General features: G+C 36.8%; 1 protein-coding gene across 1 annotated transcript in view; it reads right to left on the reverse strand.

Moving 5' to 3' along the window:
* Window positions 1-24,529, reverse strand: part of LOC129688959 (telomerase RNA component interacting RNase-like) — a 30,559-nt gene extending 6,030 nt beyond the window's left edge. Inside the window, 2 exon segments of the mRNA XM_055624037.1 lie at window positions 21,795-21,886; window positions 24,487-24,529. Coding sequence (XP_055480012.1) covers window positions 21,795-21,886; window positions 24,487-24,529 — 135 coding nt within the window.
* Window positions 24,530-25,178: the final 649 nt, after the last annotated feature.

A 25,178-nucleotide genomic window follows, 5' to 3' on the forward strand; every position in this document is an offset into this window, starting at 1 on the left:
ATTGTAAGAAGAACTCAAAAACCTAAGCAAGGAACAGCGTACCCACTCAATGGGCTAATGACATGAATAAACAGTACCCAAAGAAGTATACAAATGGCCAATAGACATAAGAAAAACTTTTTGACATTATTAGTCATCAAATAAATGCAAGTTTAAATATATATTTAAATACAGGTTCTATCCTCCCTAGCCAGAATGGTGGTCATTACAAAAAGAAATAACAACAAATCTTTGTGAGTGTGGACAAGAAGAAATACCTACCTACTGCTGATAGGAATATAAACTAGGTCACCCACTGTCAAAGTCAGGATGGAGTTTCCTTAACTATGTAAAAATAGATCTATCATGCGACCCACCAAAACCTCCTGCATATTTACACAAAGAGATACACGTAAGCATATCACAGAGATGTCAAACATCAGTGTTCACGGCTGTACTCTGTACATTATCTAATTCATGTAACCAGCCTTGGAAGCCTAGAGCAGAGGAATGGAAGGGGATGTGCCATATCTACACAATAGCACATTTTATAGCCATGAAGAAGAACGAAGTTAATAGTTAATATTATTATAATAAATGAAATAACAAACGAACTATTGACAAAGTTAATACTTTTAATGTAACCACGCATATTCGTATTAAGCAAATTAAACCAGTCACAGAAAAGTAAATATTTTCTCTAATTTATAGTTTCTAGATTTTATGTCTATTTTTAAAAGCATTTACTTACTCATAACACAAAAGTGAAAGAACTTTCTAAGGAAATGAGGGACAAGGAAGAGGTAGGAGGGTCAGAAAGGGAGGTGGTGGATACGGAAAGGATGTACTGAGCATGCAGTACATACTTACGTGAAAGTATTTAAATAAAATAAAAGTCTAAGCACTGTTGAAATTTTGTCTTTTTTGTTTGTTTTTTTCTTTCATTTTTTTTATTTTATTAATTACAGTTTATTTACTTTGTATCCCAGCTGTAGCACCTTCCCCCACCCCCTCCTAATCCCATCCTCTCTCCTTCTTCTTCTCCTATGCCCCTCCCCCAGTACAATGATAGGGGAGGTCTGTATTCTAACATAGATTCCTTTAATCTCTGGGCAATTTTATGATATGTTACATGTAAAAGAGGCTCACCACGTCTATATATTCAAGATTACTGAGGAATTATTCAAAATAGAAAAAAAAACTATATTGCAGAGGTCATATTTAAACAGAAAAACAAGGTTAGAAAGCCTCAGGTATTCTTCAAAATAAACAAGATTTTAAGATAAATTGATCTTAACACAAAGAAAAATTGCAAAATAATCATTAAATATAAGAGAGTGGACATGCAAATGGCTCAATCCAATTGCATCAAATGCATTGCTTGTATAACTAAACATCAGAAGTCCTCAGTTATTTGTATATGAATTTGAGTTTGAGTCATGAATACCACTAACTTTCTCAAGAACCTTTGGCTTGATAGTTTAAACACTGAGAACACATCATGAAATAACTAAATTTAGATAAACTTTAAACCAGACCTGTAACAGGTCAGCTACTAATTTAATTCTTTTTTTTTCATTGCTATTTTTATTTTTTTGACATATTAAAATGTTTTGTGACTTCTACTCTTTGGTCTACTAATTTGAGACTGACTCTTTGTATTTAGTATTGGATTGAATATCTTTTCCAAGTAGTTGGAAAATAAAGTATAATGGCATCAAAATACAAAAGAAGATAAAATATTTCTGTTTGTAGGTGATACATAATGCTATAAATAAAAAGACAATACACACACACCTATACGTATAGACAGATAAAGACACAAATGGGCACACAAACTATAGCTAAAACTGGGTAAATTTATAGAAATTTTGCAAGATATAAAAATTAGTAGTGTCTAGGTAATCATAAAATGAAAAAAATCAATCAAAACAATTTTGTTTACAAAAAATTCTAAAATAAATGAGCTCTTGATCTTTATCCACAGACTCAATCTCCATTATTTCAGCTACTCATGGTCAACTAAATTCCAACAAAATTAACAATTCAGAAATAAATAATTCATACATTTTTGAGTTATGTAGTATAATGAGTATTATTATTATTCAGTATTGTCTCAGCAATGAAGTAAATTATGGTTTTGGCCAGTGTATTCTTACTGTATATGCTATTAATTAACTAGGCAAACTATGAGCATCTCAGTATCCAGATGACATGTTATAGGACCACAGTACCTACATTCTAATGACTCTTATTTTACTCACTAATGGTCTGAAAACACAGGCTTAGTGAGGCTTAAAACTCCAGATATGCCAAAAGCAGCTGTAATATGCTTCCTTTATATGAGAAAGTGCAAAACTTCAATTTAATAAGGAAAGAGAAATGAATGTTTAAGTTGCTAAGATGTATGGTTAAAATCAATCTTCTTTCATGAAAAATTGAAGAAGGAAAAGTAATATAAGTTAGTTTTACTGCCTCATTTCAAATCTCAATTATGGCCACAGTATGTGATAACTGCTTTGTCATTCATCTCTGTTTCATCTCACAGACATCAAATCCTCTTGCTGGTGATACGAGGAATGACTGCAACTGCAGCGAGATATTCTGCTCCACTAACATCTCCATTCAAGAAAAAAAGGATATATATATATACATTTGTCAGAGAATCGGATATGATATTTGTTTTGTTTTTTTTGTTTTGTTTCTCAAGGCAGGTTTTTGTTTTGTTTTGTTTTGTTTTTGTTTTTGTTTTTGTTTTTGTTTTTAGCTCTGGCACTCCTGGAACTAGCTCTGTAGACCAGGCTGGCCTGGACCTAGCTCTATGATTTGTCTGCTTCTGCCTCTAAAGTGCTGGGATTGAAGGCATGAGCCTCCACCACCTGCTGACATTTGAAATTTTTATTATACTATACCAGTATAATCTGTCTAATTTGCTATCATTCATATTTTACTTGAATAACTTATAAATTAAAATCCATATGTTATGTATAAAGTAAATAGTATATGTAGGATTTGGTAGTCTATGTATTTAGGCAACCCTGAAGGTATTAGTCCATATATTCAAATAAATAAGGGAAGAATAGTTATAATTGAAATTAAATTTAACAAAAATCTTTACATCAAACACTACGTATTTTTGATGAAAGACAATCAAGAGACACTAGCATAAGGTAAGATTTTTTTTTCTGTATTGTGAAAATCAGTATCAAACATCTACACTATCCAATATGAGCTGCCCATTCCATGAAGTACCTTATTAAAATTTTAATGGAATGTTTTATACAAAGTAGAAACAAATCTGCATATAAAATACAGATTCTCAAGGAAAAAAAAGCACCACTGGGCAAAACAAAACAAAGATGGAAACACCTTGACCCTTGATTTCAAAATGAATCAACAGTGTAGAATAAAGCGAGCTTGTTAGTAGACTGATGTAGACACTGCCACAAGGAATGACAGAGACAAAGCTGTAGCACACGATGCCAAGCAAAGTAAGCCTAGAACAGAATTGGAAATATGGCCTAATGTCACTTACACCTGAAATCTTAATGAGCTGAACTCACAGAACCAGGGAGCAGATTAATAGTGGCTAGAGGCAGAGCCTAGGAAGCCAAGGAATCAATAAGTAAAAATTACAGTTAGGATGATTAAGTTTGTGAATCTAGTGTTTGGCCCGATGACAACAGTTAATAATATTGCACATTTGCCTGAAAATCACTATTCAAGTATGTTGTCCAATGTGAACATTCTGAGGAGATTGAAACAAGAGGATTATAAGTTCCCAGCCAGCCTGGGCTACAGAAGACCCTGTTTTTCAATAGAGAGAATAGGCAAGAGAGACAAGGGAAAGAGGAAAGGGAGACAAGAGAGAGAGAGAGCAGGAGAAACAAAAAGGAAATTGAAAACAGAGCCCCACAAGAAGACTGACAAGACTAAAAGATCTGTGCCCAGGGGATACTGCAAAGACTGATGCACCAACCAAGGACCATGCCTGGAGAAGACCTAAACACCCTGCTCTGATGTGGCCTGTTGGCAGCTCAGTCTCCATGTGGCTCTCTGAGTGAGGGGAGCAGGGGCTTCCTCTATTGTGAACTCAGATGACTGCTGTTTGATCACTTGCTCTTGGTGATGCAGCCTTGCCAGGCCACGGAGGAAGAGGATCCAGGCAGTCCTGATGAGACTTAACAAGCTATGGGCAGATGGCAATAGTGGAGAACTCCCCCTTTCAGTGGACTAGGGGAAGGGGATAGGGGGAAGAGGGAATAAGGGTGGGGCTGGGAGGAATTGAGGGAGAGTGCTTCAATTAGGATATATAATGAATAAATTTTGAAGAAAAAATTTAAAAATTACAAAATATTAAAAAAGAGTTATCTTAAATTTTCAGAGTACAAAAATGTGGTATATGTGTTTATGGACAGGTTAGTTATTTGATTTAATCAGTTTACAGTATTCGTATGAAGCAAAACATATGCATACCAATGTGTTGGGTTTTGGCGTTCTAATTTGTTTATTTTGTCTGCTTGACACAAGCCAGAGTTATCTGAGAAAGAAGAGTTTCAGTTAAGAAAATGCCTCCATCAGATTGGCCTATAGAGAATTTTCTTGATCAATGATTGGTGTGGGAGGGACCGGCCCCCTCCAGTGTCATCCCTGGAAAAGTGGTCCTGATTAATAAAGGAGGTGAGGAAGCCATGGAGAACAAGTTACTAAGCAGTGTTCCTCCATTGCCTCTGCTTCTGTTCAACAGACCTGCCTTAAGATTTTAACCTGATTTTTTCAATGATCAACTGTGATCCATACACAAAAGCCAAATAACTCTTTCCTCCTCCAAGTTATGTTTGGTCCTGGTCTATATCACAGCATTAGAATACAAACTAGGAGAACAAATAAACATACACATATCCCAACACAAATCATACATATACACATACACACATATACATACACATACACATATATACATACACATACACAAATCATAAACATATAAAACCTTAGTTATCAATTATTATAATAAGTAATAAAAAGAAGTAAGCAATCAAACAAACAATGCTTGCCTAGGTTTAAATATTCTAGCATCCTGCTCAGCAAACTTAGCTTTATGTTTTCATAATTTATGAATTTTGAAAAGTATATTCTTCAAATACTTTATCATTCCTTTTATCTTTTTATTCCAATAATAATCGTACATCTCTTAAAACCATCAGGCAGACTTGGATATTTTGATTGGCACTTTTTTAAGAGAATGAAATTTTTTTTTATTAATTACATTTCATTCACTTTGTATCCCTCCTACAGCTCCCTTCCTCCTCCCCTCCCACATCCTCCCTCCCCCTTCTTCGCGCATGCCCCTCCCCAAGTCAGCTGAAAGGGGAGACCTTCCTTTCCTTCCTTCTGATCCTAGTCATAAGAAGTGGCTACATTGTCTTCCTCTGTGGCCTGGTAAGGCTGCTCCCCCCTCAGGGGGAGGTGATCAAAGAGCAGGCCTTGATTGGCTTTCTTAATTTATTTATTTCCTTGCATATCTTGACCTACCTTCCAGTCACTCTTCAGTCCACTGACAAACACATCAAAAGCCTCGCTTCTATTTCAGCATTCTTCACTTTCTCAGCAGCTCCTCCTGTTTTCTTTGCACTGTTATAACTCAGCTTCCATTAGCTATGTATTTTTTCCATCCTGTCTTTTTTTACCACATGAGACCTTACCACCACAGTATTTTGCTTTTGTTTTGTTTGTTTATTTTGTCCTATGTGATTTGAACAATCCCATGTTGTGTCTGACAGTGGTGTCTTTTTATCTCTATACCTTCCCCCCCCTGCTTTTTAACAAACTTGAATCTCTTTCTCAGCATCTAGGTGTACGAATAACAAGTACTAGGAATGGTGATAAATGTTTCACTCTAGTATAACTGTAAAGCCCAGTTTCACTCAATTGTTTGTAGAAGCTGTAGGTTACAAAGCTTGCTGGATATCTACCTACTGTGCACTTTTGGTATTGTCCTTGTTTATTATTTACCTGAGTTCCCTCTGAGGTTGTCAAGCTTGATAGCATATGCCCTTATGATATTAGACATCTTTCCAGCCGTCAGACTCAGTTGAGTGTGCCACACACTTCTGTTTGCTGAATATCTTTTTTATATTTTTAATTTTAATTTTTCTTTTTTATATTAATTACAGTTTATTCACTTTGTATCCCAGATGTAGCCCCCTCCCTCATTTCCTCCAGATCCCACCCTCCCTTTCTCATCTCCTCCCATGCCCCTCTCCAAGTCCACTGATAGAGGAGGTCCTCCTCCCCTTCCATCTGACCCTAGCCTATCTGCTGAGTATTTTTTATTAGCTTCAGGAGACAGAATAGCTTTTTTAATTGTTCCCTTTCTGCCAACTCAGAGTTTCACTCTTTGCACATTTAGTAGTTAATATATTTACACCCAATGAGTCTCAGTATTAAATTATAAATGTTCATGTGACTCCCAAGAGTTTCTTCTTTCTGACTGACAGACTAATGAAGTGTTGAGCTTATTAAGTACATGAAATGATTAAACCTCTGCTGTACAACTCAAGACAGACTTGATCTAACAGAGACCAAAGATAAGTCCATCCACTCACATGTAACAAAATGGTAACACCTCTAAAGGTTGATGTTACTATTGACAGCAATAATAAAGGCCTTATTACATAGAAAAAAACATTTTATTTGCATTACATTTGTGATTTATGTGTATGTGCATGCAATCTCATAGACAAGAGTAGGTCAGAGGATGTTTGTAGGAGTCAGAAGTCGGCTGTGGCAATCAATTCTCTCCTTCAACCATGTTGGTCCTAGGCTAAAACTCTGATTGTTAGGCTTATTGGTAAGTGCCGTTACCCACTAAACCAACTCACCAGATTCTCAAAACATCTTTAAAATCTAGAAGTATTATCACTGGGCAATATATGAGCAAATTTAAAAAATTAAAATAGATAATAGCTTAATAATGAGCATTCTAACACATAGCTTGTCACTCGCAATGGGTACATCCCCAAGATAGGTAATTTGTCGCTGATATAAAGATCTACAAAAGTGACAAAGGTTGTATTCAGACTCTTGGGAATTTACCTCTAGAGTGCTCTGCAAACAAGAATAGAAGTGAGAAATGAAAAACACATATGAGATATGGAGTAACTATTACATACTAGGTATATTATTTTGTTAATGAAAATAAGACAAAGTTTCAACAGGAAGATAATATTTTATTTATTCACAGTAAGTTATGCTTTAATGGACCTGGCAAAATATTATGTAACCATGAAATTAAAGACCACATCGCAATAGCAAAAAAAAAAAAATACTCATATTATTACAAATAACTAAAGAAAAAGAAAATGTTAGCTCCATAATGACTATGAATAAGTAAAACTTTCATAGTAAATATAGGAAGAGGAAGAAGACAGACTGTGGAAAACAAAGCAATGGTGGGAGAATTTTGGAATGAATATAAAATATAATTTTTTAAACATAAGTAACAAGATATTAAGATTAAGAAATGAGTATAATTTACTTTACCATCTGGAATATTGTTATTATGTAATTATATTACAATCTCAAAAAAACATTAAAATATACACTTTTATTAAAATTTAAAGTGATATGTTTTCCTTAAAGTTACTGCTACAGCTAATTTAAAGTCGAGTAGCACATCTTGGATACAGAAAGGTGTCACAGGCACACTGAGCTATCCTGATGTTATAGAGAAGAGTTTTTTTGTTTTTGTTTTTTTAAAGAAAATATTCTAGTAAGGGCTAAGAAATAAATGGAAGCTTCCGACAATGTAGTTACTGGGAAATTTAGTCCCAGTATTCAGCCAATACAATAAGGTTTTTGAACAATTGAATATGTGTTGCAGATGACACTAGTTCATTGTCAACAGACTTCATGGCCATTGTTTGTTCCACCTGTCTAAATGATGAACTTGGCAATAACTGGATCTGCAGTCCAAGTTGGAAAGCAGTGGAGGGTGCTTCCTGCTAGGTCATGGGAAAGCTGTCCCTGCACACAAAAGCAGACGAGGCACACGAGTGTATGAAAGAATGACAAACATTTACTTTCTGGCTTCTTTAATACTAACATCACTATATTTTGGATATAGATTTATGTACGCTTGTATCTACCTGCTGTAAAATGAACAGCTCTTTAATGCAGTTCTCACAAAGCCATTTTTTCCCCTTACATTGTGTCTAGGCCTGGAGTAGTTCATAGATTATTAACTACATGACCTCATCCACTCACAGCTCACCGGGATATTTAATATTAATACTGAGCATTAAGTGATGTCATCCTTTGTCCAAACTGCTTTAGCTACAGAATCTGAGTAGTAACAAAGATAGAACACACCACCACCACCACCACTACCACCACACACACACACACACACACACACACACACACAGAATTAGCACTTTAATTCCTTACCTAAAATGAACCAGCTCTATCCCTGGTTGTCCCACAGAAGCAATAAAGGGCTGTGATGACAGCTGCATTACAAAGTTGAGCTACTTCCGCTGTGTGCGCATGACCATATCTTAACTTCAGCAAAAATGATCTCTGTCTTGGCCATATGAGGTACCATGCCCAGTGGGGTGGCAGGGACACTTATGCCACTCACTTCATTACAAAGGCCTTCCCCAGAGCTGCTTCAACCTTTCATTTCCTTATTTTATATTTTGTGTGTAGTACTAGGTGTCTAACTTGAACCTGACATTGGAGATGCACTCTATCTCTGACCCACCACCCCAGACCTTATTTCCCTCACATCAATGCTCTTGATTTAATATTATCCCCTGCTGGACAGGATATGAAGAGAGCTGCAGCTGACCCCCAGTTGGTGACTGCAGAGCAGCATACTCTAATGAAAGTAGGAAGTGGAAACCATAGCAACATGTGTAGAAATTTAAATAAATGATGATGTAGGCATCCATTCAAATGCTTTTAAGAAAAACATGAAAATACACTCATGAGGCATTGTGGAGCAAAAATATTTGACATTTGTGTCAAGTGCGTGATCTGCACTTATTTAAAAGCCATAATGAAATATTATTTTATGCAATGAATCTACACTAATAAAATAAGTAAAATTTTATGTATAAATAATTGATTTGAGTACAAGTTAGAGTAGGAACCTAAAAATAGAGCTATTTTAAGTTATTCTTTGTTTGAAGTAGTTTTAATAATAAATCAACAAAATGTACCTTACCGACTTAGAAATAGCAACACTACCTTTTGTGACTATGACTAAACAGACACACCCATAAACACACACACCCCATAGTTACAGGAAACTTTCATTTAGAGAATTTTTTTCCGAAAATAATTATCCCTTCATTTCCAAACCTGCTTTGTTAAAAAGTGCTCTTGGATAAAGAACTGGGTTAAGATTTGCCCAGAAGGGAACATGGAAGTAAAGCAGTGCTAGGACTGAGTATCAAAACCATGTGTGTTCCTGTGCCTACCCAAATGGATCAGAAGACCAATGTCCACTGGTGAAAGTAAGGTCCTAATCCCAGTGTTGCCTCAACTGTCAGTTCATAGGGGCCAGGTTACTCCAAAATTTTGCTATTTGTGGTATTTACACCTAAAATATTTTTGAAAATTTCCTAAGCAATAATGTCAAAATAGAAATGATCCAGAGTCCACAGTCTGTGAATTGCTTGTTGTGGCTGCATCTGAAACAAATGCAAAGAGAGACACATTATTCATTATGTAGTTCAGCCATTTTGTTTGTTCTGTATATAATTACAAATAGTTAGGATTGTCTGGGGTATTTTGTGATTTTTTTTTTAAAAGCATGTGCCTTACATATTATTTTTATTTAGTTTTTTAGATAAAATTTTGATCTATTTACACTAAAAGAAATTTAAAAAGAAACAAATTTCTGTTAGAGGTGAGAAATGATGGGTGTTTTCCATCTGCCTGTGTTCTAGCCACCATCTTCCATGCTCTTGACTGTAGGGACACTGGAAGGCCTCTGATGCCTTTAGGCCAGTTATCTAATAATGGGCTCTGAGAGTCCTGGCCCCCAGGCTCTTAGCATCATAGCCCATAGACCTATGCACAGCCGTCCTAAGAGCAATGAATGCCCTTGAAGCCTTTCTTCACTGGAAGTAATTCAAAGGACGTTAAGCATCCATTGCCTCTATCACTAAAGGCTTCTCTTCCCATGTTAAATGTTTGAATTTGAGCATATGAAAGAATTCATGTATCAACTTTCACAGCTGAATGAAGGAAACAAGACATATCCAAAATTATTGTCTTGGTTCTTTGTCAAATCAAACATTCATATGCTCACATAATATGGCTTTTGAAATCTTTTTACACTAAAGTATAATTTACTTGCAGTATTTTAAAAAACTACATCATTGACATAGATATACTTTTGTCTCATATAATACATATATATGTATATTAACACATATATACACATATAAATTGGGAACAGGAAGTTAAGTAATCTGCTCAGATTCTGTAACTGTCACAGCCAAGATTTGAATCCACTGTTATGAATTTCAAACTCCATTTTCCCCAACTGTTTGGGATGTGCAACTGACCATTTCATAGGCCCTTTCAGACATACAGTGATAAGCATTTCAAGTTCACTGTCTGGGATAGAATCTTTAATAGTTTTCCTAACCTCACTGCTATAGTCTGCTTAAGCTAAGCAAATGCCTTCCCTAATTTCTGAAAGGCTCATGCCATAAACACCAATTCCAGCCCTGCATTCTTTCTCTGATATTCACAATCAATATAGAAACAGATTTTTATTTTAACTCCTAAATCTTGCAACTGTATGCCCTTTGCGTGCATAAGTCTCTCTGCAACTACTTATATTTGTTGGGGTTTTTCTAGAGGAAATGTGTATTTGTATTTGTATTTGGTAAGATATTTTTTTGGAAAAGAAAACCAGGAAGACACAGAGGTATAGTGGAGAGAAGTAAGAAGGTGGATGTGATGAGAGAGAAAGAAGAGGAGAGGGCAGAGCATTTGACTGAGGGCTTTAGGCATGGGGTGGTGGTGCTGGAAAGCACATCTGCATTGTGGGCAATGAGATGGAAACCTGTAAATCTTAGTCTTTCTGACTATTGGTTGGAGGAATTCATCTCTCCTCCCCCACCCCGAGTTTTCAGCCTTCTCCCCCTGACATCTTCCATTAGTTGGACTAGGTGGTCTGTATTATGAAAGAACATCAGCTTTACTCAGTTTCCCAATTTCAATGTTAACCCCATTTTAAAAATATTTTCAAAAATATCTACACTGATGTTTTTCCAAATTCTTAAAGAGGTGCCCGCCCAACTCTGTACATACAATTATGTAGCAACACATTCTAGCCTTAAGTCAGGGCTCCAGCTCTCATCTGTATCCTCTGCCAATCTTACAGCACATAGAAACTCTCAGGTAGACAGGGAAGACCACAGTATTTAGAACTTCCTCAGCTTTGTAATAACAATGGAGGCATTGTTACTAGAGTAAAACATGACATATTTTCCTAGATCTACAAAGCAATCCAGGACAGCCTCATCTGGCCTCATCTCAGAACCCTCCCTCATTGCATCATAGACAAAATGTTGTCCTGCCTGCTTCTCTTACTACTGAGTCGCAGACTGTGTATCTGCTTTTACCTGGTTCTTTCTAGGATTACCACTAATTGGCCTGATATGCATAAATTCAACTGTAATTCCCATAACATCCTCTTTGGGTGCTGGCTTTTCTGCCATTTTTCCTTTCTGGGTTCCTGAACGGGGAGATTTCCAAAGAGGCAGATTTGTAAACATGTTTTCAGGAGCACAACACAGACGTGCCCTAACCCTAACCCCCATACCTGCTATAATTACTCTGCTTGGCATGGTAGGAAAATGGTTAACTTTGTACACTCTGTTTGCAGCTTCCTAAAGCAGTAGTTTGTCATAAACACCTGACAGTATTATGGGAAGGAAGTCTGATGGCCAGGAGTAAGTTAGGTACCAAATGGGTACTTGAAATGTAGAAACCTATCAGTCAAAGTATGCTGGAGGCTCCTCTTGATTCCAGAAAATGAAAAGTTTATGAGCTTCCTATCTCAGAATCTTTAAAGACCTTGGGGTATTTTTTTTTTAAAGAGCAGAGCCATTTTAACTCCTTCATTAAGTCAGAAATGTTGCAAACATATTGTGCAACCTGTAGCCTCCACATTGATTAAAACATGACTGCAGACCTTATTTGTTAGCAGCCTAAGCTGTAGACTTTTAACTTCTGCCACTTATCCAGAGAACTTTTCTTTGCCATGGGGGATAACAAAATGCTACTGAGCTTTGAAGTAGGGGATGACACCATAAAGTGAAAGAGAGGAATCAAAAGCTTTATTATAACATAGAGGTGTAGCAACTGCTAAATAAAAATAATAGGACAATTACGAACTTTTAATGGAAAACATGGGCAGTTTTTCCTTTCACCTGTGAAATACAATCTATTAAGAGACATCTGCTTAATTTTCACACCAGTAACACAAAGTGAGGCTGTGTTGAGAATAGTTTTGACATGCTTCATTTTATTCTTGCAGCCTTGTGAAAATATTATTAACATCTTCCAGGAATATAATTATGTGAAAATGAAAGATGGTTTCAACTTTTAGGCTTTTTGGTTTTCTCTTAGATGAGTAATTATAGATCTGAAATAAGTATCAAAATTCATGCACCTAATTAACAGGAACGTGTGCTGTGAAGACCAGAGACTTTCCTTAGGATAGCTGTACATGCTGGAATAGTCAGACATGTTTAAAAATGTATGCCTCTTTTTCAGAGACACATAAACAAGTATGACTCAGATTACCCAAAGCAAAAAATTATGTTTTGGTTCAGCATGAGAACTATTGCCTGTGAGCCTTGTGGGGAAAACAGAAAGATGATTTTGGTCTCCTTTTGACTATTTTGTCTCTCATGCTCCCGACACACATTTGTGGTGTGCCCTTAAAATTCTAGAAATGTTGGTAAGCACCGCATATATATAAGGATAAAATGCCGTGACTATTTAATACAATTTGAAGTCAGGGAGTCAGGTGGGCAAGTACACATATAACTTAAACTGGCACTTTATGCGATGGTAGACCAGATGATTTGTATCAACTATTCTAATGATGGCCTACAAAAAAAAAATGTGTCTTAGAAATTGTAATAGGCTAGGGAAACAGCTCAATGGTGTAATGCTTGCCTCTCATGTGGGAGGCCTTGGGACTGTTCCCCAGAATTGCAAAAATAAATTATTGAAGTCATAAAAAGTAATAAAATGATTCAGGAAAAATTTTTTTGAAAGACTCTAAAGCCAACATCTGGATTTGCTGTTCTACGCAGGCCATTGGGGTTTCTGGGAAGGCAAAGATATAAATCATGAGATCACAACATTGAGCACTGAGGAGAAAGCTTGAAGCCATTCAGGATCCCCAGAGTAGTCTACTGAATCTGTCGTGCCTGGTATCGGAATCACAAAGGCAGACCCTTTCTAGAAAGGCAACTTCTTTTTAAAAATAATTAATTTTATTTTATGTGGATAGTTGTGAGGAACTGGAGCTACAAACAGTTGTGAGCTGCAGTGTGGCTGCTGGGAACTGAAACCAGATCCTCTGGAAGAGCAGCCATGCTCATAACCACTGAGCCCTCTCTGCAGTCCCTAAAGACAACTTCTAATAAGGTCATTTATTAAAATGGCTTGCAGAGAAACATTAACTTGTGATTCTGTCCAAGTACTCAGTAAAAGAAAAGCAAAATCTTCAAGAAAAATATGCAGCATCTTTCTACCTAAAAGTTGTTATTTTTACAAACATTATTTAAAAACCATAACAATGCATGTTGGGATGTAAGTCTCTGCAGGGCCCCAGGGCCATCCCTCCCCCCCGCTTTTTTGTCTGTTGGTCTCCTTTTGGAGTTTCTTTCCCCTCCAGGTTTTTCTATCTCCTCCTTTCTTCGTAAAATTCCATGCATTTTGCCTACAGTTGGACTATGAGTCTCAGCCTCTTCTTCGATACCTTGATCATTAGAGTCTTTCAGAGGTCTTCTGTGGTAGGCTCCTGTCCTATTCCTGTCTTCTCCTCCTTCCATTGACTATTGTGTTTGTCCTTCTTAATGAGCATTGAGCATCTTCCCTAGGGGCTTCCTTGTTGTTTGTCTTCTTTAGGAGTATAGATTTTACCATTTTATCCTATATTGTATCTAATAACCATTATGAGTGGGTTTATACCATATGTGTCTTTCTGCTTCTGGGTTACCTTACTCAAGATGATCTTTTCCTAAAACCCCTGCTCAGATGTACCACATAGACTTAGTCTCCAAGTGGGTTCCCCAGTAAGGGGAACAACAGCCGTCTCTGGCATGAACTCAGTGGCAGGCTCTCTGATCACCTACATCTGGGGGTGTGCAGCCTTGCCAGGCCGCAGAGAAAGACAATGCAGCCAGTCCTGGTGAGACCTGAAAGGCTAGGGTTAGATAGAAGGGAGGTCCTCCCCTTCTAAATGGACTAGGGGAGGGGCATAGGGGTAGAAGAGGGAGGGAGGATGAGTTTGGGAGGAGATGATGGAAGGGGCTACAGCCAGGATACAAAGTGAATAAATTATAATAAATAATAAAATTAAAAAGAAAAAAACATAACAATACAATTTATGGAATACTATTCATTAAAAGAAAACATCCCTGGGCCCAGCATGGCAGAGGTTTGGAGGCACCATGACTCTCAAGAGGGCTGAAAGCTAAGCAAACCGAGTGGTTCATAGCCGTACTTAGAGTCCACAGAGAAGCCAAATCACAGAGAAAGCAGTCAGCTTTCAAAATAGGGAGAGAGGAAGGGTAAGGGAGGAAGAGATGGAAAAAAAGGAAGGAAGGGAGAGACAGACAGACAGACAGAGACAGAGAGACAGAGAAATAACAACAGAGATAACCACAGCTTGGAGGGCAGAAATAGTCTATGGTAGCTCAGTATCCAAGTGGGCTTCTTAGTAAGGGGGACAGGAATTGTTTCTGACATGAACTCAATGACTGGATCATTGAGCTTCCCTCCCCCCACCACCGCTGAGGGAGGAGCAGCCTTGCTAGACCACAAATAAGGATAAACCATTAAGCCCTACATAAAGAATTTCATTGCTTTCTTAATCCTAAATCCCCAAATCCTCCAAACAAAAGCATGGTCAGGTCTATCATAGCAACACCCCAGTCCCTGCTACCAACTTCTGTCTTAATTAGTGCTTCATTGATGTGAAGAGAAATCACGATCAAGGCAACTCTTATAAAGGAAAACATTTAATTGGGGTTGGCTTACAGTTTCAAAAGCTCAGTTCATTATCATCATGACAGGAAGTAAGGCAGAATGTGGGCAGACTTGGTGCTGGAGGATACAAGAGTTCTACATCTTGCCCCATAGACAGAAGAAGGGGACTGAGTTCCACACTGGATTGAGGTTGAGTAATCATCTGAGCAGCAAATGGTTTTGTCCTAGATTATTTGGAGCACAAATTTCTAATCTCTCTACTGTGTAGTTGGTCTTCTATTGGGCTCTGTGAAGTCTAATTTTGCAAGCTAACTTGACTGGGCCACAAAGAGTCTAACTACTTGATTTAGTATAAGGTTTTGTCCATAAGGATGCTTCCAAATAATATTAACTCTAGAGTCTGAAAACAGCAGATTATTCTTCCTGATTGGGGATGAGTGTCGTAAAATTAATTGTTAGCTAGAGAGATGGGCCAGCAGTTTAGAGCACTGGCTCTTCTAGAGGACCCAGGTTCAATTCCTGGCATATGTGTGGAGGCTCACCACTCTAACTCGAAGTCCCAGTAGATCTGACGCCCTCTTCTGGCCCCTTTCAGCACTCTATGACCATGGTGCACAGACATGCGTGCAGGCAAAACACCCACACACATAAAAATAATAAATGAATGAAAGAAACGAACTAATGAATGAATGAATGAATAAATAAATAAATAAATAAATAAATAAATAAATAAATAAATAAATAAGTGGTTAAAAAAAGAACTGGGCATGGTGGTTCAAGCCTTTAATCTCAGCACTTGGGAGGCAGAGTCAGGAGAATCTCTGAGTTGAAGGCCCAGCCTACTCTACAGAGTGAAAGAAGAAACAGAAGGAGGAGTAAATAAATTAAAAGAATTGCTTTATTTAAAAAGGAGATGGTTGGCTAGATGGCTCAGTTGTTAAAGACATCAGATGTTCTTCCAGAGGCCCTGAGTTTAATTCCCAGCAACCACATGGTGGCTAACAATCATGTATAATGAGATACGACTCGCTCTTTGGGCATGCAGGTTTACACGCAGTCAGGACACTCATATATTGAAATACATGAATAAATAAATCTTTTTTAAAAAGTAATCGCTGACTTGAATTCATGAAACACTTTAGTAAGAGAAAATTCCAACTGTATTACTGCTTGAGATGGAACATTTATCTTTTTCTGCCTTTGGATGTAAAATAAAACATAAGATTTCTCTGGCTCTTGGACCTGCCAGACTTGACAGGAGAACATGAATCATCATAAGACTGAGGCAGCCACATCAACACTTAATTTTCTTATATCATACGTTTAAAATTCTTTTGAAATGTTATTTATTTATTTATTTATTTTTATGTGTATGGATGTTTGTCTGCATGTATGTATGTGCACCATGTGCATGCAGTGTGAATGGCGGTCAGAAGGCGGCATCAGATCCCCTGGGACTGGTGATACAGATGATTGTGAGCTACCATGTGAGTACTGGAAATTGAATCCAGGTCCTCTGGAGAGCATCCAGTGCTCTTCATCATTGAACCATCTCCCTAGCCCCTTGCATATTATCTTTAATAAAACTTCAAAGCTGGAAAGCCCTGATGAATTGCACTGTCTTTTAATAAATGAAAATTTTGGGCAAGTAGGAAAATATTCCTTGCTTCTTCTCATTATTTTTATAGCGCTCCAGGTGAAGAAACCACACAGGCACTTGGGTCATGAGTGAGGTCAGCTAGTGCAGTTATTCCCTCTTCTTTTGCCCTCACCTTCCACAAAGACCTCAAATATTGAGGATAACAGTAACAGAAGATCTGAATTTCGAAGATTTCATAGCACTGTTCAAAAGTTAGAACCATATCCTCTTTACCAAAGCCGTGCTGATAAATTATCATCCAATCTATCCATTCCAAGCTTCATCTCAAATACTTCTGAGAATTATTCCTGGCATGATGCTGCTAAAATTATGGTCCAGAGGTCACAATCGGCTAAATATGTGTTACATTATGTAGTGCACACACAGACCGTTGTTGAAATACAAGTGAACTCTACTCCAAATTAACCGGAAAACCCTGCCTTATCAAAAAACACCTACATGGGATCACAAACCATCCTATTCCAAATCACGGCCATTGTAGATTATTGCAATCGTGACAAATTCAGGTTTCTTGCAGAATTAATCTGCAACTAAAGAGCATAAGGTGATTCTTTGGATCACGTGCTTATACCAGCATTGACATAATGCTGCCAGTTACAAGTATCTATAGAATTAACTTATTTACTAAAGTGTATTATTCATAGTTTAATACAAAAAAGTAATGTAGGGCATATTATATTCCTTAGTGACTGTATTCCTATAGTCTGAGAATGAGATTCTCACAGCAAAGTGTCCCTGCCTGAAGACAGAGTAATGAAGTCAGTTCTTGACTAGTTTTCTAGAAAAGGAATTCATGTGTGGGTCATGAATCAGTAGCATCTACACTACGTTTTGAGCTCATAGAATGGGAAATTCTTGAAGCTCATCCCATATTTATTAAATAACGTAGAGTTTTTACATATGCCAAAAATTTGAGAGTAATTTCTCTAAATACTCAGAGACTATCCAGCAAAGGATGCAAAACCCACTGCACATTTAGCAGTGCTCACATAAACAGTTTCAATCATCACTCCTTACATTTGTGAATTTTCTATATTCACATGCATAAGTGACATTTTAGGATTTAAGTCTTCTAAGTGGTCAATGACTCAACAAAATAACTCAGCAGATATCTTCACATATCTGTAATACCAAAGGAAAAAATTTCAAAAAGATATGATCCTATACTTTCAGGTGGGAAAGGCAGATTCATCCACACTGATAACTCAGAAGCAGCCATGAAAGCATGCTTAAGCCAGTCACTCAGAAGGCTAACAAGAGAACATGCTTTTTCTTTCTGCAAAATTTGTTAAACCCTGGGTTTCATTAGAATGTGGTATATTTCTGAGGAGAGAGAAACAGTGAAGCAGATGACAGGGTGCTTCACAGAGACCTGATATTAGGGACCATGCTTGAAGAGAAATCAAGGAATACTCAAGACAAGAATGCTGGCAATTTTTTGTGATCACAGTTCTGTCTTGGTGAAAGAAGGAACATTTTAAAATTAAAACCTGGAATGTTCAGTCAATACAAAGAAATAGTATATTGAAGTCTGACTTTTATTTACAGCCTAGGATAGGTTTTTCTAATAAACACATACATGAACAAAACAATAACAAAAGATAATGCAAGTGAAAATATGACAGTGATGCGGAGGAGGATTGCAGGCAAGCTAGTTTAAACATTCTTATTAGACATACTGTAAGACACTGACACAGAAAATGCCAAGATAAAAAGATTTAAGTCTATGGAAACAGATATTAAGAAAATGTGAAGCCAAGAAGGAAACCAGTGATTGTTTCCTAAAGGAGTTGAGGGTAGGTGATATAAGATTGTGAAGCAAGTACAATGGTTTATTCTTTATATTTGGAGGAGCATAAGAGTGTTGTGGGCACTAAGTGGTAATGTACAATTTAATTCCTATAACATTTTGGAGTTCCTTAAATATCTCAATATGTGTCAATAGTGGGATGAGTAAATGGAAAATTGGATAAAGTAGACTGAACTTCAAGATGGTACTGTGTTTCAGAGTTACATTCATAGAGATATGAAAATTAGCAGTAGGTATCACTGAGTCATTGTGAGAAAATACACTGACAAGGAAAAAAGTGTATATAGAAAGTAATTCATAGGAAAGTTCTACTGTGTACACTGCCATGCCTAGTGACTCAGAAATATTTCAAAGTAAGGAATTACTAATCTTCTCTAGAGAAGAAAACTAAAATTTATAGTGACTATATAACCAGCAAGAAGGTGTCTTATTTGCTTTTTCCTTTTTCTGATAAAAATGCAGACCAAAAACAACTTGGTAATAAAAAAAAAGTTTCTTACTTCCTCCAGGACACACTTTATCACCTAGGGAAGTCAGGGCAGGAACTTAAAGCAAGAACCTGGATTTTGGAGGAACCTGCTTACTTCCTTATTCTCCTTGGCATTCTCACTTAGCTTTCTTATACAAATGTCTCCCTCTTGCTCAGGGTTGGGTAGGAAAGTGTGGGAATGGCACCATGCACAGTGGGTTGGGATCTGCCATATCATTCATTAACCAAGAAAATGTCCCACAGACATTTGGCTTAAAAATGGCCAAATTTGATTGGTACAATCCTCAGTTGAGATTCCCTCCTCCTAGGTGACTCCAGATTTATGTCAAGTTTATAGCTGAAGCTGACTATGACAGAAGACAGTGAAGGAAAAGCACCATACTGAGAATTTAAAGACAGTTCTTTAACTGTAACCCAGCAAACTTCTCCAAGAGAAGCTAGAAGTACAAAGAGGTATTTTGAAGAATTCTGGTAAATGCAAAAGTGCAGTATTCTTGATGAATAGGAAAATGATTTCAGTAGTTCAGAGACCAAATAATTTGATCACTCTTTAAGTGATGTTGAGTGAAGAACATGAATATTTACAGTATTTCTGGGATCAAGAAATATCCATCACCCTACATAAACAGGGAAAAAAACCTATGGTGATAATTAATGAAGGAAATTCTGATAATGGCCATGATTTAGGAAGAGGTTGAGACATCATGTCTTTCAAAGAAAGAAAAGCATCTTCAATTCTCTAAGAAAGAAAGAAGATAGATGCTTTGAAAGAAGGTGGCTTTTGGAAACCAAATGTTCCAGTGGACAGGATATTGAATCACAGTCCACAGAAGGCCTTATTTTCACAGCTAATAATGTGAGCTTAATACCTCCAAGGGTTCCATGTATGAAAGCACAAACAAGCCAGGGGCCATCTACAAAACTCTAAACAAAAAGAAAGAGTCTATTCGTATAATAACAATCAAGGTTTGCCCTGACTGATTTTGAATCGCGGTCCCTTGATCAGCAGTGCAATAACATTACCACACCATATGTGAGGGGAATGAAACTGCAGAAGGTTAATACACAAATTCTCACCCTTGTGCATGAAGTTGAAGATGGGGTGGGGTCTAGTCCTAGGCCAGGAGAGGCTGACTGGAGAGAAGCACCACTCCTCTCTCCCCATCTTCTCCTAAGCAACTATCTGCTAGAAAGTTACCAATTTTGGGGAACTTTCGTGGAGTTTGACAAGCCTGTTGTGCCATTTACTATAACCACATACTGCTATTTCTAATATAACCTTTGAGAAAATTCTGTCTGATTCATGAGACATGGAGGCTCTCATTTTGTCAAATTGCCTGACATTTCTGACTCCTAGCCAAAAACATCCATTAGAAAACTGTATACACAGTGTTGCAGATGACAGTGTCTCCTGAAGTGCATTCCAGGCAACTCCATCTCTGTATAGCTTTGTGTTATTCCTTCTCAGCATTCTTCTTATGGCTTCTCCAATTGGTTCAGTTCCTTTCTTCACCATGATTTCCTACTGGCATAGGAAAAGTAGCATGTACTTCTTTCTGTAGAGTTACTAAAACTTTGATTTCCTGCTTAGAATTATTTCTAATATTGTTAGGATTTCTCCTGCAACTTTCAATTATTTTTTTCTTTCTGAATTAATACTACTCAATAGAAACAGCCAATTCAACTACTGCATAAAATGTACCGCACACTTCTATAATATTCCATTTCCTTCTGGTAAATGTGAATTTGCATTGGGTTCTTAATTTTCCTGAGTCTTGACTATGTATTCAATCAAATGGGGGAAAGATATCCACTCATATAAGTGTTGTGAAGATTGTGTGATGTTTTGCTAGCCATTGGAATGTAGAGACAGAAAGCAAAGGTCAGTATCATCTCTCTCCATCATTTCATTGTTATCTTTCAACATAAGATAGAATTACCTTGTCTTGCCATTTTCCATCATATGTAGCAAAGTCAAGGGATAGTGAGAATACAAACAACAACAATAATAATAACAATAACAGCAACAACTAACGAGGGTTGAATTCAAATTCTACTCATCATGTTTATTGCCACCTCAGCACCATCACATACTTTCTTTAAATATGTGTCTATACTCTGATCCATGCCTCTGTATCGATAGACATATATCTAGTGCCTAAATAATTGCTATCATTTAATGTTTACTGAGTCAATGACTCATCAGAAGTCTGGTAAACTGCATGATCTGTATGTTGTGAAGTTCATTCATTGAACTACCACAAACCCCTCTAGCATCTTTCTAATGATTAAAGTTTATCACTGCATAATTGTAAACTTTATCCCAGTTTTGTTTGTGCTTTTAATAGAGCATGACTCTTCTTTGAAGGCTTGAGCCCTAGGCAATTGCATTATGTTGAGCAAAGCGTGCAGATTTCTAATCAATCAGATTTAAAAACTAATTAAATGAGCATCTCTTAGCAGAATTAGGAAGAACACATGAGATAATAGTTATGACAATAATTTTAGAACTTCAAAACACTGTTATATGTGCAGGCATCTCTTGATTTTCTCCACCAGAGAAACTCTCAACTCATGGTGCCATATGTTTCCCATACCTCAATGGACACTTCACAACTGAGAGGTTCATAACCTGCTGAGCTTCCTGGATTACTCACAAGAATGGCAGATTCCATCTTGTCTTTGAAACCTATGGAAATCAATTAGAAAGCATATAAATTTCACCATTAAGAGCCCAAACCTATATGCTCCTTTGGTCTGTGCTGCTGTTATTTATTTAGCACCCCTTGTCTTCGTTAGCAAGCCTAGGAATTACTACATGCTATTATTAATACATATGCTTTTCCTATTTTCTATTGTACCTTCATTTTCTTAGAAACAAGAATATTTTGAGCATTTTTCATATGTTAGAACAGAATAAAAGATAGTACTGCATCAAAGAAATAAATAATGATAACAGTGAGGAAACAGCATGAAATGAGGTACCATATCAGTATGCTCTTATATTCAGCATGTGTATATCTATCATGCTCCTTCTATTCCAAGTGAGAGCATTACTTAAGTTGTGTCATCTAATAATCACATGTGAAAGGAACAGATGTCCTGTAGCATGGGGATGGACACTGATAAACCTAGACCAGTATGGGACAACCTCACTGGACTCTAACTAACCAAAAGCAAGTGCCACCAATTTTGTCTTCAGTTTGAGCTATACTGGTAGATAAAGTTCCACTATTATTTCAGAACTGACCCCCAGAAAGTACCCCAAACTCATCATCAACACAAAGCGCTGTCTCCATTTGTCAGATGAAGATATGCAAGCACCCACAGTTTTTAATGGACATTCACAATTCCAGTTTAATCTGTCTGACTCTACATCGACACACATCTCTAATTATTTCATCCCCACAGGTATCTATCCAGTTTTCAAGTAGACAATTTTAAGTGTGTATCACTTGAAATCAGAAGTTTTCCTATGATACGTACTAATTTCTGAATCAATTATGCTAAGCCTTTTTCATTAGAAGAATTATTCTTTTTAAAACAAATTTAACTGCTTCTCCAGTGTTTGTGTCCCATCTTTTTGATAATGTTCACTTTGGTGACAACACACTTTCATAGACATCAGTCTGAGAGCTGAGCAGTTTGCTGTCTGTGTCCTTGTCTATATCCTATGTCACAGCACTTGTTTAAAAAAAGCTAGGAACATGAAGGAGTACCTGACAGTTTGAGAAAACTGTCAGCTAGTTAACATGTTTAGCAAACTGGTTTAAAAGGCTGTAGGAAAAGAGATGCAAATTCCTCAGCAGAGCAGAATTAACACTCCAGGCACTGCTGTTTGTCATGTTCCTGTAGCCATATATACTCTGCAGGTTAATGATGACAGAGAGAATAACTGTAGTGAGGTGAACTTTCCCAGCCCAGCTCTCAAAGAGATTTCTCGGAGGCAGCTGCGCATGTTGGCCTAACATCTGTAAGTATCCAGTGAAATCACCTGTGTTCGCCGGGGGAACCATTGAATGCACAGACGATGCTCGTTAGAGGAACTTAATACTTTCCTTAATTGGGCATTCCAGTATTTCATTAATTCTAAAGAAGAACTAATTTTCCAGGGTAGATAATTAGCATTCACAAATACTGCTACCTTTATCACAGCTATGTACCACTTGTGAATTCAGGCTCTTAGAAATTCTGTGAAAATATGGGATTAAAGTGATGCTAATGATACCTTACATTATAATAATTGTGAAAGAAGCATTTGCAGCATATAAAATTAACATTTCTACTTCTTTTCTCAATTAAATATCATAACATCTCTTTTCAAATTTATTGGGCAGTTATATTGGCAAACTAATGACAAACACAATTACAGTCTTGACTTTTGAAAATGAAATGAGATAAATAATCCTAAATCATGTTTTCTTTTCAGTAACATGGTAACCTCTTCACATTCTGCTTCTTTAAACTACCAATGCCCGCAAGATACTTGACTTAGAAACAAGCCTCTAGAAACTCTAGAACAGTGGTTCTCAATCTTCTTTATGCTGTGATTTTCTAACAGTTTCTCATGCTGTGATGATCCCAGACATAAATTCATTTTTATTACTACTCCATAACTGTAATTTTGCTCCTTTGATGAATCATAATATAAATATCTGATATGCAGATGGTCTTAGGCGACCCCTGTGAAAGGGTTATTTAATACCCAAAGGAGTCACAACCCACAGGTTGAGAATTACTACTCAAGAAAGTACTTTCAAGTGGCTCTGTTCAAAGGTCAAGATGCAGAGGACCAGGAAAATCCAGGTAAGAATCCTCACTGAACCTCAGGTTTCTTTTAAACATGTGATAACTATTGTGTTCTATTGATTTACCATGAACAGTGAATCAAACAGTTTAAAGCACCTAATGGAGAATGAGTGGATGACAAGATTCCCTGTCAGCAGCTAGCAAAGGCTAGCTGCCATACGGTATCAGATCACAGTGTAAGAAAGCATTTGTTGTTGCTCTTACTACTGTATCATAGGCCTAGAGTTGAAAAATAAAATAGATTTATTATCTTAAAATTCTACATATCAGAGGTCCTAGGGTGAAGGGAAATCCAAGGACAGAATTCATAACCATGTTTCTAATTCTATCTTGCCTCCTTACTTCATGTCTTCTATTTTTATAAAAAATCCACAAGGCCTCTTCAAAAGCTTGTAGGCCTTCCAGTTGTTCTCTCTCTCTCTCTCTCTCTCTCTCTCTCTCTCTCTCTCTTTTTCTCACTTATGGGAATCTTTAACTCACCAAGATGTCCAGGAAATCTCATATCAAGATCCTTCATCTCCATCTCTGCAAAGATCTGTCTCAGGAACTAATTTACTGACTCCACAGAGAAAGACATGAACATATTTGAGGGTCCATTTTTCTTTACAGGAACCTAAACCTGTGATGAACTTTGGAATACAACACTTACCTGTCATTAAAAAGAGACTTTTTTTAAAAATTTTCTGTGAAGATTATATATTTCTTGGAACAAATTTGGATTTAAATAGAAGAAAATAAAAATATTAAGAGCAATATTTGATTTGTAGTTACTGAACTTGCTCAAAAGATACCCACTTTCTCTTTAACTTCATTCAGAGCCTACATGAATCATTTTAGTCAGCAGTAGGTGTCCTTATTGATATGTGGATTAGGAAAGACTTTCAAAGGGATACATAATAGGCTTAGAGTCATCAGGAATATTCAACATATGTGTCTACAAAGCCCATGCCTGTATAAAAAACAGTACTTGGTACATTAAAGGATGAATGGGCTATATCTATTACAACACAAATGTTCATTTATCATGCTCAGAAAAACAAACACCTGAGGGCTTTCTTTGATTTTACAGATGTTCAATCTGATTCTAAATGGGAAATGATTTTGATAGCTCTTGCTGTTGTTTTATACATTTATTTTATTTAACTCTCATAGTAATCTTATTGCTTAATGTT

The sequence above is a fragment of the Psammomys obesus genome, unplaced genomic scaffold (genome assembly GCF_907164565.1).
Source record: "Psammomys obesus unplaced genomic scaffold, mPsaObe1.curated_primary_1811, whole genome shotgun sequence".
NCBI lineage: Eukaryota > Metazoa > Chordata > Mammalia > Rodentia > Muridae > Psammomys > Psammomys obesus.